Source organism: Molossus molossus, unplaced genomic scaffold, assembly GCF_014108415.1.
Source record: "Molossus molossus isolate mMolMol1 unplaced genomic scaffold, mMolMol1.p scaffold_m16_p_12, whole genome shotgun sequence".
NCBI lineage: Eukaryota > Metazoa > Chordata > Mammalia > Chiroptera > Molossidae > Molossus > Molossus molossus.
Genome location: NW_023425347.1, coordinates 54,499,755 through 54,514,429, shown reverse-complemented (window position 1 = coordinate 54,514,429; position 14,675 = coordinate 54,499,755). Strand labels below are relative to the sequence as shown.

The following is a 14,675-nucleotide window of genomic DNA, read 5'->3' as shown; positions in this document are numbered from 1 at the left end:
AACTAGTCAATAGGAATAGACCCAGAAGTGACAGAGATGATGGAATTATCAGACAGGGACTGCTATTATTAATATGCTCCACATGCTCAAGGATATAAAGGAAAAAGTGAATCTAATAGGAGAGATTTCTCCTCCCCTCCCCTCCCCTCCCCTCTCCTCCCCTCCCCTCCCCTCCCCTCCCCTCCCAGGTGATTCTTATGCTAAGACTAGTCTGGTACACTAGCCTTGTCTTTGAAAGTATTTGGGATAGGCAGAGTAGACTTTTTGAGTAACATTTATATAGATTACTAGTCTAAGATTGAAAATAATTGACTTGATTAAATTATATACAAAGCTGATACTAAATTTTCCATTTCCTGGTAATTGGTTTGTCTATTATGCTTTGCTGTAAGTTATGTCACAATCAGAAACTTGGGTGGCACCAATTTGGTGTTATTCCTATAATAATTTATAAATCTCTGCTTATAGAAGTTTTACTATATTCATAGAAAAATTTTCTGGAAACAAATAATTTGACCAAAGGTCAAAGGACAGAATGTGCTTTCTATAAACTACTGTAGCTATCAAAAATGAAATTTTGATACTAAATACTTATATATATGTAAATTCTGAGTGGAAAAATGGATAAAATGGTGAAATTTGCAAGTAAGCCAAATTTAAAATTTATTAGACAAAATTTGTTTTTACTATTTTCACTTTCAAATAAAGTGAGATTAAATAAATAGAGGCACTGAGAGTATGTGTGTGTGGGGCAAGGCATAAAATATTTTACTGCATAAAAATATTTGAAGAATTTCAGTAATTCTTTTTATTTTTGTTGGTTGCTTCCCGTATGCACCCTGACTGGGGATTGAACCCGACACCTGGATATGTGCCCTGACTGGAAATTGAACCCGAAACCTTTGGTATACGGGATGATGTTCCAGCCAACCAAGCCACCTAGCCAGGGCCAGTATTTCTTAAGTTTTGATTATTTTAAGCCAATGTATCTCTTTTTTATTTAAAAATACCAATCATCATTTTAATCCTTAGAGTTTAAAATGATCAAATTTTTAGAGTATCATTTGACATTCATAAATACTTAAGACCTTTAAAAGTCTTTTTGAAGGTAAGAAGAGTTCTTGTGCTGACTTTGGCAAGTAACAAAGCTGGTGTGAGCCAGGTTTCACACAAACTTGGAAACATTTCTCCTCTCGTAAGTGTGAGAAATATCTAATGTTTTCCTCAAGGAAAAAAATATTTGAAATAGTTATATAATTCTCTACTGTTCTGATTGATAGAAATATTAACACAACTCAGATTAAAAATTCTTTAGTTGTGGCCCCTAAGTCTTTATTCATCCTCTAAATAAAATGACAATGGTGACAGAGAAATGTATCTTGTAATAATAAGGCATGTTGGGTGTAATGAAATGAGCACTTTGGATGGACACACAAGACTTCACGTGAGTTCCAGGTCTACCTTCTCTCCGCACCTTACTTTCTTACCCATGACGTAGGTGATGTTAGTTCCCTCATAAGGTGGCTTGAAAAATTGTAGTAGATACTGATTGATCCTCAAGGTGTTTTTTGTAAATTGTAAATATGTTTTATAATGAAATTTGGTGCCCTGGCTGGTTTGGCTCAGCAGTTAGAGCGTCAGCCCACGGACCAAAGAGTCACAGGTTCGATTCCAGTCAAGGGCACGTACCTTGGATGTAGTTCATCCCTGGCCCTGGTTGGGTCGTGCAGGAGGCAATCAGTCTATGTGTACCTCTCACATCGATGTTTCTCTTTTTCTTCCTCCCTCCCTCCCACTCTGTCTGAAAGTAAATGGAAAAATATCCTTGGGTGAGGATTAAAAACAAATATATATATGTGTGTGTGTGTGTGTGTGTGTGTGTGTGTGTGTGTGTATATAGTGATGTATTTTATGTAGTTTCTCTGTTTTTGTGTCCTCTACCCATCAAGTACTCACCAATACGGAATACAAAGTGTTTTTGGCCTAGAGCTGGGATTGAAATTTTTTTTCTTGAAGGGCCAGGTGATAAATATTTTAGATTTTGCAGGTCATACTGTCTCTGTTATAACCTTGTAGCTATAGTTAATATGTAAATAAATGAGCATGACTCTATGGACACCAAAATTTGAATTTCGTATGATTTCTGTGTATCAGAACATTCTTCCTTTTTTTTTCCTTTTCTTTTTGCCCTTTATTGATTTTAGAGAGAGAGGAAGGGAGAGGGAGAGAGACACAGAAACATCGATTGGAGAGAACATTGATTGGCTACCTCCTGTGTGGCCCCCACTGGGGATTGGGCCCACAACAAAACCAGCGACCTCTTGGTGCATGGGTCGACGCTCAACCACTGAGCCTTTTTTCTTTTCGTTTTAAAAAACATTTGAAAATGTAAGAAACCATTCTTAGCTCACAGGTTGTACAAAAATAGGTATAGTTGGCTTGTGGGCTGTAGTTTTCTCACTCCTGCTTAGAACATTCAAAAATTAGTTTCAGATTGATTCTTAGAGTTTCAGGATAGGGTTATCTGTTGGGGTGGTTTGGGAAATGTCTGAATAAAGATGCTTTTAAGAACAAACAAATTATGAATTACAATAATATAATCATTATATATAGTGACTGAATATTTGCTATGTATTTTTAGATTCTTTGTGTATATTGAAATTTTAAAGAAAATTAAGATTGATTAAATAGAACACACAACAGTGAAGTGTTAGAGAAACCAAAGAGTTAATCTAATTGGCAATTAGCCCTATTCTACAAATATCCACTGTATTTAGAAAAGGATGGCCTTGGCGAGACCATCTAAATCAAGAGAGTGTAATTCTAATTCTTTTTGTTTTAAAAAGAAAAAGATCACTAGAATTTTTTATCCATTAAAAAGTAATAATATTAGTCAGCATATATATCTTGTTTTCTGTTCAGTTCTATTTTTTTTTTTTTTTTATCCTTACCTGAGGACATTTTTCCATTTTTTGTTCAGACAGAGTGGAAGGGAGGAGAGAGAGAGAGAGAGAGAGAGAGAGAGAGAACATTGACGTGAAAGTGACGCATCAAGTGTCCGCCACCTGCACAACCAACCAGGGCCGGGGACAAACTGCAACCGAGGCACGCGCCATTAGCGGAACCGAACCCATGTCTCTCTGGACCGCAGGCCGACGCTCTAACCACTGAGCCAAACTAGCCAGGGTGTTCAGTTCTATTTTTGCCTTAAAATTTGAGAGTTCTTCAGTCAAAGCTTCTGTCATAAAAAACCACAATTTATTTGTTTCATATCCTTTAGATTAAAGCTTTTATTTTAATATTTGGAAAACACATAAAAGGCATAGCATGATTTTTTTTTTTTTTTTTGGTACGTGCCCCTCGCGGGAACCGAACCTGAACTCTGATCCACAGGCTAACGCTCCAACCGCTGAGCCAAACCGGCCAGGGCTGCATGATATTTTTTTAAATGGCATTTTATTAGTTTTGTTTAAAGATTTACATACAATAGAAAGGGCTAAGTTCATTCTACCTTTGATTAAAAACAGTATTTTATGGGTGTATAGCAATTCAAGTTTTCAAATTTCTTTTATATACTTGTCTTTGATATTTCCAACAACACTGTAAAGATAAATGGTGCAGGCATCTTCTCTGTTTTGCAGAATAAGGACCCCGAGGCTCACAAAATGCCACTGCGTGTCTATGGGCTGTGGCTCATAAGCAAACTTAAGAACTTGAGTTTAAGTCTCAGTATTAATTTAGTGTGCTTTTTACATCAATATGATTCCTTACATGGTGCCCAGTAAACTGCTTTGCACATTAGAAGGTCTGTACATGTTGTTTCCTGATTAATTTTTTAGGACTAAATTAGTACTAAATTCTATGATAAATTATGAAAATTTATCACAATTCAAAACATTTAATGCTAGTGGCATGTGTATGGAAAAACTAGAGTTTGTTACTTTCATGTTGTGTTTATATCTGAATGCTCATGTATATGCTAGTTAGAATAATTTCTAAAGCAACACTTCCTCCACACTGAATGTTTAATTGGTATATTTATCATTTACAGTTTTTTTCCTCCAAAAGGACTGCAGCATTTCTTAAGGAAATGATCATGCCCAATATTACTACTCTCTCTATCCCCAAGTTTTTTAAAAAGCATAGAGCAGTTTGGATAGAAGGCAGCTGGTATTTATGGACAGAATGGGGGTAGTTCAAATAAGACGGGGGTATGAGGCATTGGTCCCCCCCGTGCCTCCATCCTCTCTAACACTCCTACTCTAAATCTTCTCATTTAAACTAGGGGACCAAGCAGATTTAAAAAATAAACAAAACACTAATAAATCAGAAATAACAGCTCTCTGTGTCATAGTTGCATACTGTTGTTCTGTATGCCTGGAGTTCAGTAACCTTACCCAGCTAATTACAATGAATTTTTGAAGGTTAACTCATTCATCTACCCATTCATGTAAACCTACCCATTCATGTAGGTTTACAGTGATAGGCAAAGCATTGTATTAGAATTTTTTTTTTTTATCCTCACCCGAGGACATTTTTCCATCTTTTGTACAGATAGAGTGGGAGGGAGAGAGAGGAAGAGAGAGAGAGAGAGAGAGAGAGAGAGAAACATCGACGTGAAAGGGACACATCGAGTGGCTGCCACCCACATGACTAACCAGGGCCGGGGACAAACTGCAACCGAGGTACATGCCCTTAGCGGGAACCGAACCCGGGTCTCTCCGGACCGCAGGCCGATGCTCTAACCGCTGAGCCAAACCGGCCAGGGCGTGTATTAGAATTTTAATTTGTCCATGTCCTCATTCAATATATAAGTTCTTGACAACCTCCAAGTTGACATTACACCACTTCATTGCATACTAACATATCTCCCCCGTCCCCAACCTTGGTGCTAATGTCATACATTTTACTTCTACCTATGGTATAAATGCCACACTACATAGTAATTATTTTTGCTTTAGATTGTCAGTAAATACCCTCAGTTTAATTTTATGTCTTTGTGTAGAAACAGACTTCCATCTGCTATCATTCCTTTTATTTTTGCCTGAAGGACTTCCTTTAGCCTGTTTTACAGCGCAGGTCTCAGGGTAATGAATTCTTTCAGTTTTGGTATGTCTTAAAAAAGCCTTTATTTCGCGTTTATTTTGAAAGATATTTACACTGGGCATCGGAATTTAGGATAGCAATTTTTCTCTCCTTTTGGTACTTCTCCAGTTGCTTGAGTATCTTCTTGCTTTTATTATTTCTGATGGCTAACCTGCTTTAACCTTTACCTTTGTTTCCCTGATACAGTGTATCCCTTTTTCCGATGCCCTTTAAGCTCAGTATCCAGAAAGCTTATCTCGATTGGATATTGCGTCCTACATATTAAATATATTCAGTACCTTTATATCTATATTAATATTTAGCTCTTCTTTTTCATATAGGCCTGACGTGTTAGAAGAGTCACCGCTGGTCCCCCAGAAAGGCAGTTTTCAGCTTGTTCAGTGCAACTGCAGTGTTCATGAATGTTGTGACTGCCGTGTGTCTGTGCCGGCAGCCAAACTCAACTGCACTCTGTTTATGTATTTAAACATCGCATCTGCTGGAGTAGTTTTCCAGTCACCTCTAATGTCAGTTCAACCCATAAATATCGGTAAGTTGTACATAAGAAAGATCATAGATCGAAACATCAGTAATGCAAACAGATTAAACATTGCTTACAGAATTTATCACCAGCTTATCTCGCTTTGGCCAATGCTATAATGATGTAAATCATATAATGATGCTAGAGTGCTAGGGAGTATCATGAGCAGCTTCTGGAATGATTTAACAGTAGTACTGTTATCTTTGCAGTTGTAACCTAAAATCTTTCTTGAAAACAGTGTGATTTCTTTACATCTTGAATCTGTCTAATGGATATGTATTGTTTGGTTATCACTTTTTTACATCTCAGTTTACTATTTATGAAAATAATTAGAAGCTTTTGTTGTTGTTGTTGTTGAATTTATTTATTTATGCTGCCTGAATTTATTTCTTTGAGACTCATGATTTGGGAGCTGGGGAAAACAGTGGTGACAAAGTTCTTGCCTCATAGAGTACGGACAAATAATAGTGGGCAGAGAGAAACAAAAAAGTAAAGAAGGAGTAATTTGCTATACAAATCTGATCATAAGAAAACTCAAATAATAGGTAATGCCCCTTATTTTTAGTGCAAAGATCCCCCCAATTTTTTTGATCAATTTGAATATATCACTACAAATGTGACTAATATAAATAAATGTTAACATAAAGTATTTAACTTATCAATTCAGTTTTGTGTACATATGTTAAATTACATATTATAATTTAACAGGGTTACTATTTTTTCCACTTATATTTCCTTAAGTAATTATATATAAGTTCTTGACACATCTTTGCGTCATTGTTTTGACATTGCCAGAGCCCCTTTCCTAGGTATCTGACACAATTTCCCTCACAATTTCTCCTTCATTTCTTTCTAAATGATAGGGGATATATCACTTTTTGAATCTGCATATGACATTATATTTTAACATTAGGACTTTCAAGTAATTTACCCTCTAAGGGTATATTTATGCTCTTCACAGCATAATTACAATGATATCCAAGTAATTTAGTCATGAAGTTACAACTCAGGGAAAAAAGATACAAAATATGTATTAAATATCATCATCTTTTTTTAAAAACCAATTCTATCATGTGATTTTCAGAAACATTTGGAACCAGCATTGAATTGAATTGTGGTCTTTTTTCTTTTAATTATCCTCACCCAAGGATATGTTTTTATTGCTTTTTTAGAAAGAGAGAAAGAGGGAGAGAAAGAGAGAAACATTGATGTGAGAGAATCTTCGAGGTTGCTTCCCGTATGCTTATGCCCCCACTGGGGATTGAATCCACAACGTAGGCATGTGCCCTGACAGGGAACTGAACCCACAACCTTTTTGGTATATGGGATGATGCTCCAACCAACTGACCCACCTAGCCAGGGCTGGATTGTTTGTGTTTGTTTGTTTTTTAATAAAGAGAAAAGACTATGATAGATTTTATAAAAACTTTAAAAAGGATTTTGTCTTTCTTTAGGGATAACTTTGGGGATTTTTTTTCTTCTTATATTTGGGTGTATATGATAATGTCCAAAAATTGTATCATTAAAGAAATGATGGGTGGTGATGGAAAGTGTTAGGGGTGGGGATTATTATTTCAGCTATGGAGGTTACAGAAAACCTCTTTTAGGATATAGTATTTAAGCAGATAAAGAAGAGATAGCCATGCAAAAATCCAGGGCAAAAGGTGCTCCAAGCAGGAAGAATTGCACTCACAAAGCCCTTGAAATAGAATGAGAATGAGCTTGGTTGTTGGAGGAACCAAAGAGAAAGCCCTCATGCTTGGAGTGAATGAGTTAGAAGAATATTTGGAGATGTGGTCAGAGTTATCTATATCCAGATCATATCATAGGCCACAGTAACAGAGTTTGCATTTTATTCTACTTGCAATGGACACTTTTGAACCAGGAGAGTGATATGATCAGGTTTATGTATGCATGTGTAATTGCATATTTAACATTTACTCTGCATGTGGAGAAATAAATTGATGAGGAAGAGGTGTAATATAGTTGCAAGAGTGGAAGAAGAGAACCCAGGTAAGAGGCTGTTGCAATTGTCCGGTGGGCCTGAAGTGAAGTCAGTGAAGTAATGATCAGACTTGGGATCTCTTTGGGAGATGGACTGAAGTTTCTAGGGGATTGAGTGTGAGTGTGAAAGATAGAGAGGACTCATGGATAACAGTAAGGCTTGGACCTGAGCATGCCAGTGAATGGTAGTACCAGATACAGAGATGGGAAAATTTTGGGAGGATTAGGTGCGTGACTTCGCATGCATATTTACATTAATTCACATGCATAATATCTATGCATTTTCCAAACAGTGCTCTGCAAACTGCTTTTTTCCTTGTTACCTAATAAAACAAATGGGTGGATGTAGTTGGGGGAGGCTTCAAGTAAGTTTGGATTAAATAAAGCTAAGCAGACTTTTTTAACAGCAGGAATTTACATTTATCAAGATAATTTTATTTACTGATTATAGTTTTTATCACTTAGGAAGAAGGACATGAGATTGCTATGATAGGTACAAGGAGTAGACCCAATATTTTGGTTATGTAATTAGTCATTGAATAAGGTCACCTTTTAAGTAGTTGAGAAAAAAAAGATATGTTAAAAATTCAATTTTTAAAGTTCTCTCTTCATTTTATGATTATTACAAAAATTGCTTGACTTAAACGTGTTCTTTTTTTCCTTAAGTGAAGCCCGATCCACCATTAGGTTTGCATATGGAAATCACAGACAGTGGTAACTTAAAGATTTCTTGGTCCATTTCAACATTGGTACCATTTCAACTTCAGTATCAAGTGAAATATTCAGAGAATTCTACAGGTGTGAGAGAAGTAAGTATATATATATATATTTATTTTATTTTATTTTTTTTGGTACATGCCCCTAGCCACTAGGGCCTAGCGGAAACTGAACCCAGGACTCTGGTCCGAAGGCCGACGCTACAACTGCTGAGCCAAACCAGCCAGGACAGAAGTAAGTGTATTTTTGTAAATATTAGGAAGAGTTGAGACACAACCCATCCAAGTCCATAGAAAATGCTTTCCACATACCAAATGTGCCTGCTCCTTGTAGAGTGGAATCAGCTATAGTTTAACATACCACTGGCTTTCTTTCTTATTTATTTATTTATTTATTTATTTATTTATTTATTTATTTATTTTATTGATTAATATTTGTTACAGATGATTCTCCTTTTTTCCCCCACTGATTCCCCCCTCCCCCTTCCCTCCCTGCCCCTTCCCCAGATTGTTGTCCATGTCCACTGTTCATGCATACATGCGTATAAGTTCTGTGGTTCATCCCTCCCCCACCTCCCCACTCCTTAGGGGATTGTCAGTCTGTACCCCGCTTCCGCGTCTCTGGGGCTACCCCATTCCTCAAACTGTTATGTTCATTATATTCCACAAATCAGTGAGATCATATGAAATTTGTCTTTCTCTGTTTGGCTTGTTTCACTTAGGATGATACTTTCCAGGTCCCTCCATGTAGTCTCAAAGGATAAGAGATCTTTCTTTCTTACCGCTGCATAGTACTCCATTGTGTATATGTACCTCAGCTTTTTGATCCATTCGTCTACTGATGGGCACTTGGGCTGTTTCCAGATCTTAGCTATTGTAAATAGTGCTGCTACAAAGATGGACATACAAATGGCTAAGAGACATATGAAGAAATGCTCATCATCACTAATCATCAGAGAGATGCAAATCAAAACAACAATGAGGTATCACCTCACACCTGTCAGAATGGCCGCCATCAACAAATCATCAAACAACAAGTGTTGGTGAGGGTGTGGAGAAAAGGGGACTCTAGTACACTGTTGGTGGGAATGCAGACTGGTGCAGCCACTATGGAAAACAATATGGTGTCACCTCAAAAAATTAAAAATTGATCTCCCATTTGATCCAGTGATCCCACTTCTAGGAATATACCCTACGAAGCATAAAACACCAATCAGAAAGAATATATGTACCCCCATCTTTGTAGCACCACTGGCTTTCATTTAAGATCGGCATAGGAAATTGCCACATAAATAGCATTTTTACATATTTTGTAAAATGCTTTCAGAAGAATTATTTGATGTTACACAGTGTTGCTTGTATATGGATCTATGTTATATATGAGGAGCATGACAAATTCCTCCCAGAATTTAGTGCTAGAGAACGTTCCTCTTCCAAAAATGTTGATGTATATTAGATTGATCTCTCTTTCTCCTCTTCCCCTCTCTTCTCTCTTCCTCTCATTTACACACATGCACAGTTAAATGGCTATAGGAAGTCCAGTTACACAAACTTGAATTCATTTATAATTTTTTCGCCTACAGATCTTTGATTTCTGATGTTACATTGAATCCTTTTATAAAAAAATTGCTTAATATATTTGTTTATATGTAGTGCAGTATGTACATTTGTACTGTGAAGTGCATCAAATCCTTCATTGTTTCAGTACATTTTTATTGAGCACCTGCTAGGTATCAAGAACAGTCATTGGGATAGTAGACCAAAATAAGAGGGGTTTGGGAGTGCTGGTGAGAGATGGTAGGGGAAGATCTCATTGAGGTGTTGACATTTGAGCAGAGATTTGAAGGAGATGGTGATGTAGATATCTGGAGAACTGGGTTCCAAAAATTGAAAACAGTCATTCAGACCTTCTAAGCTGGGTGGGAGGCTGGAGGCGAGGGGAGTGAGAGAGGGGAAGAGTTACAGTGAATTAAAGAGGATAACATCAAAGGGGATAGTGGTTTGGTTTCATTCTGGTGCATGTGGCTGTCCAGTTTTCCCAGCACCATGTAATGTTATTAACCAATGTTACCTCAATAAAAACCACTCATCAGTCAATCTGCAATAGAAACAAAGGGGGGTGGAGGAGGACAAGGAGGACATTGTAAAGAACCTCTTGGGCCATGTAAAGACTTTGACACTGTGAAACTAATTGTTATGTAATTCAGAGGTAAACACCTGTTTTTTTTCATATCTAGGTTAACTTTTTTAAGACTTTATTTTCATGAAGAGCCGGTGGGAAACCTTAATGTGTGTGGGAAAGCAGAGTTAAGGCTTCTCTGGGCTTCAGCTTTCTCATTTGTAAAATGGAGAAGATAGGATTTTAAATACCATAGGTGATTGATATTATTTAATGCATTCTTAATGCTTTTCACCATTTTAAATCTATGGTGCCCCAAAGGCTAAGACCCACGGGAGTGCAGTAGTTTTGGAATATACCATTAGAAAACCGAATTTATTCGCTAAGCAATTCTTTGCTGGTAGTTGTTTTATGCAGACTTAGGTCTCAAATACTTTCCTTCTGTTTTGTAAACTGTATTTTGATTTACTGTAGTTTATCATCAGGCTCAGTTTCTTAAAAATTATTCATACCCTCTTTCTTTTCCTCTAGGAAAAAATAGTTCTCTGTTCACCCTGTACATCATTTTCTACCATGCACTTCACAGTTGTCAGCAAAAGCTTGACGCTTCGCGCCGACACTAGCTTTATATCTCAAAATTCGGAAAGTCAATATTCATTATCATCCAGTGAAAAATACTTGTTTAGTGTCACTGTGATTTTTTTTGGACTCATGGGTCATGTAAAATTTTATTGACTAATGTGCCAACCCTTGTTATTTGGTTATTGGTTTCTGTTTAATTCCATTCTGGCCAGCTAAGTCCTCTGTAAGATTTTAATTCTTTGAAATTTGTTGAGACTTGCTTGTGATCAGTTTTGGCAAAGGGTCCATTCTGACTTGACGTTCTGGTGTTTTCAAATAATGTTTAACAGGCTGATGAGACCGTCTCAGCCACATCTCTGCTAGTGGACAGTGTGCTTCCTGGGTCTTCTTATAAGGTTCAGGTGAGGGGCAAGAGACTGGATGGCCCGGGAGTCTGGAGTGACTGGAGCATCCCTTCTATTTTTACCACACAAGGTGGGTTTTGTAATGGTACCTTCTATTAAAAGGGGAATATGTGTTTTGATGTTGCCTTTGGCATATTATAAAACTCTTAAATTTTGTGGCACTAAACCAGAAAGAGGAACATTTTTTTTTTTTTTTTTCAAATTCCTCACCTGAGGATATTTTTCCATTTATCTTCAGATAAAGTGGGGGAGGGGAGGGAGAGAGAGAAACATTGATGTGAGAGGGACACATCGACTGGTTGCCTACCACACGAACCTGACCACGGCCAGGGACCAAATAGCAAATAAGTTCGATGCCCTTGACCGGAATCGAACCCATGACTCCTTGGTCCATGGGCCAGTGCTGTAACCATTGGTGAGGACCACCATGTTCATTTTCTTCTTAAATTTTGAACAAGTTAGTTCGTTAATGAAAACTTGTATAGGAGCTCCCAGGTGTGTGTGCATCCTCAGCAGTATCTTACTGAATTGCTTTCTTATTCAAAATATACAATCAATATAAAAGTTCCAAATTCACAAATTCAGAGCACTACTTGTATTGATATTTCCTTAACTTACATTTTTTTAAAAAAACTGACCTGAGAGAGAGAGAGAGAGAGAGAGAGAGAGAGAGAGAAACAGTGATCTGTTGCCTTCCACACACACCTCGAGCAGGGATCTCACCTGCAACTTGAGTATGTGCCCTGACCGGGAATCGAACTTGTCACCTTTTGGTGTATGGGACGATATTCCAACCAACTGAGCCACACTGACCAGGGCTTCTTAACCTACATTTTGAAAAATCAGATATATTTCTTTGATGTAAATTTTAAATATTCAAATTTTATTTGAATATTACATATTATGCAATACAATAGTTTTTTTTTTTACTCCAGATGCTTGATTTGGAGAGTTTTCATATTTTTAAAGTTACCTTTAACATCAGAAAAATTGCAGCTTATTCACAAGTTCCTTTTACATAGAGACCCAGGAACCTTAGAATAGTTTTATTTATTTAGGATGAATTAGCATACCTGCTTTATCATTTCCAAATGCTTTGGATTTTATTATTTATTTAGTTTTTTGAACAGAGGTTACCTGATGGACTGCTGCCATAGCAAACAGAAGGCTACTTATCAGTACCTTTATAGCTACCACTTTTTATTTATTGGTATTATTGATATTAAAGCTGTACCTACCAGGTGCACAGTTAATGAAGTATTAGCTATTCCTAATCAAGGAATTACTGATTTTTGTAAAATGAATTGGCTAAGTTCTTTTGTTATAGCTGCCGGGAGGTCTTAGATTTTTAGAGAAAAATGTAGGAACTTTCCAGAACTTAGGAAGTATAAGGTTATTGTATTGAGGTTATGCTCCATACTGAAAACAACTTTAGGAGTGCTGAATTCTTGTAATACCTTTATTACTGCATTCGTGCTGCTGCCAAAGAAGAGGATAAATAGATATTAGATCATTTTTACTTTTCATTTGTGGCAGCTCTTATATCGGGTTAGAGAAAATGTTTTCCCTATAAAAAAATTAGGTAATCTATTCTAATAATTAAAAAATCTATTTTCCATATCAGTGAAATACATTTTAAAATAACTTTATCTAAAATGTTTTGATATATATTCTTTTGAGTAATTCACTGATATTTATCAATAGACTTTCCTCTTTTAATAAAATTCATTAATGTAGATCCTGCAAAGGTATTGCTACTTGGCCATGAGAAAAAAATCATTATTGTTTTCTTATTTTACAAATTAAATATTGTATAGTATCTCATATGAGATCAAAATACATATTTACATTATTTAAAAAATTAAATATTCAACATTTACCTCATCAATTTCAATACATTTGTTTAATATAAATTTTACAAATTGTCAGGTTCTTAATAAATTGTTTTTCTTATTTTAAGCTAATATTTTAGCATTTAATGCCAAAATACTTTGACTTTAATCTTGTTTCCCAACTAAGCCCTAATTACATGCATTTGGTTTTGAAATGAAATATTTTGCATTTTTATTACCTTTAAAACAAAAAGCTTCAACGTACTTTTTAAAAGTTCATTTGTACTGTTTTATAAAGTGGATTATTCTGAGACTTATGAAGCAATTCAGTAATGAGATGGAGCTCATTGAAGGTAGGTTAATGATCTCTTAGGCCAGTGCTAGGTACTTGTGTGCAGTAATGTACCAGCTTGAATGCCACCTGCACTAGCTTATAAATCTAATGGACTGGCTTCTGTTCAGTAATTTCATGCTAGTAATTTTTTTCCTGTTATGTTTAACTGTAGACATAGAAAATGCCAATGTCTTATATAGATTGTAAGTATGAAGACATTGGAGTTCAGCATGCTATTACAGAAAACTTAAAAACCAATCAAGTGTGTTTTATTTTGTTTTTTGGGATAACCCAGATGTTATGTAAGAAAACAGATATTCATATTCCATCGGCAGAAAATGGGTTACCTTAAGTTGTACAATCAAAATATACCAATTTTGTAATGCACTCTGGCAGAAATAATTTCTTTCTAAGTTAACAGTTGTTGGCTTTTATTCTATTTCTAGTTAAAAATATAGACAAACTATGTTTCCAACAATAGGGGACTGGAAAAGTAGTATGGAATAGTGTATAGGTGTTAAAAGAAATATTTTAGAAAAACACTGATTCCTGTTGTCTTCGACCACAGGAAACTGGCATTAAATAACTCAAAATGATCCTAACAGACCAGTAATAGAGAGACCTGCTTTGTATATTGATGCACTATTAATTTAACATTTCCTAACTAGTATTTTTTTATTTAAAGCTTATTTCTGTACTTTTCCTGCTAATTTGAAATTTTCAAATATGCAAATGAGATAATAGCAACTATCATTTGGGAAGGGGATTTATCTTACAGTGATTTAAGAACTTACCCTAAGCTTCAATGATTCTTAAAGCAAAGTCTCATGGAAAACGTGTCACTGTGGGATTAGACTATATTTCACTTTCATTAATTTTCTACCTATTGCTTAGCAAGTGGCCATTACTCACAAAAACATACATTGTAATAAAAAAGTCTCTATGTTTAGAAAATACTGAAGACATTTAGGGAAGGTCAAGTATTTGAGAATAGAGAGCTTGGGACCCTAAATAACTGTATTATACAAACAGGCAATTACAGTTTTGCAGTCTCTTAG

The 14,675-nt window shown here is 35.9% G+C and overlaps 1 protein-coding gene across 1 annotated transcript in view; it reads left to right on the top strand.

The window, feature by feature from the left end:
• Positions 1–14,675, top strand: part of LEPR (leptin receptor) — a 71,988-nt gene that overhangs the window by 22,234 nt on the left and 35,079 nt on the right. Inside the window, exons 4-6 of the mRNA XM_036256271.1 lie at positions 5,427–5,635; positions 8,297–8,439; positions 11,377–11,521. Coding sequence (XP_036112164.1) covers positions 5,427–5,635; positions 8,297–8,439; positions 11,377–11,521 — 497 coding nt within the window. The remainder of the gene's footprint in view (positions 1–5,426; positions 5,636–8,296; positions 8,440–11,376; positions 11,522–14,675) is intronic.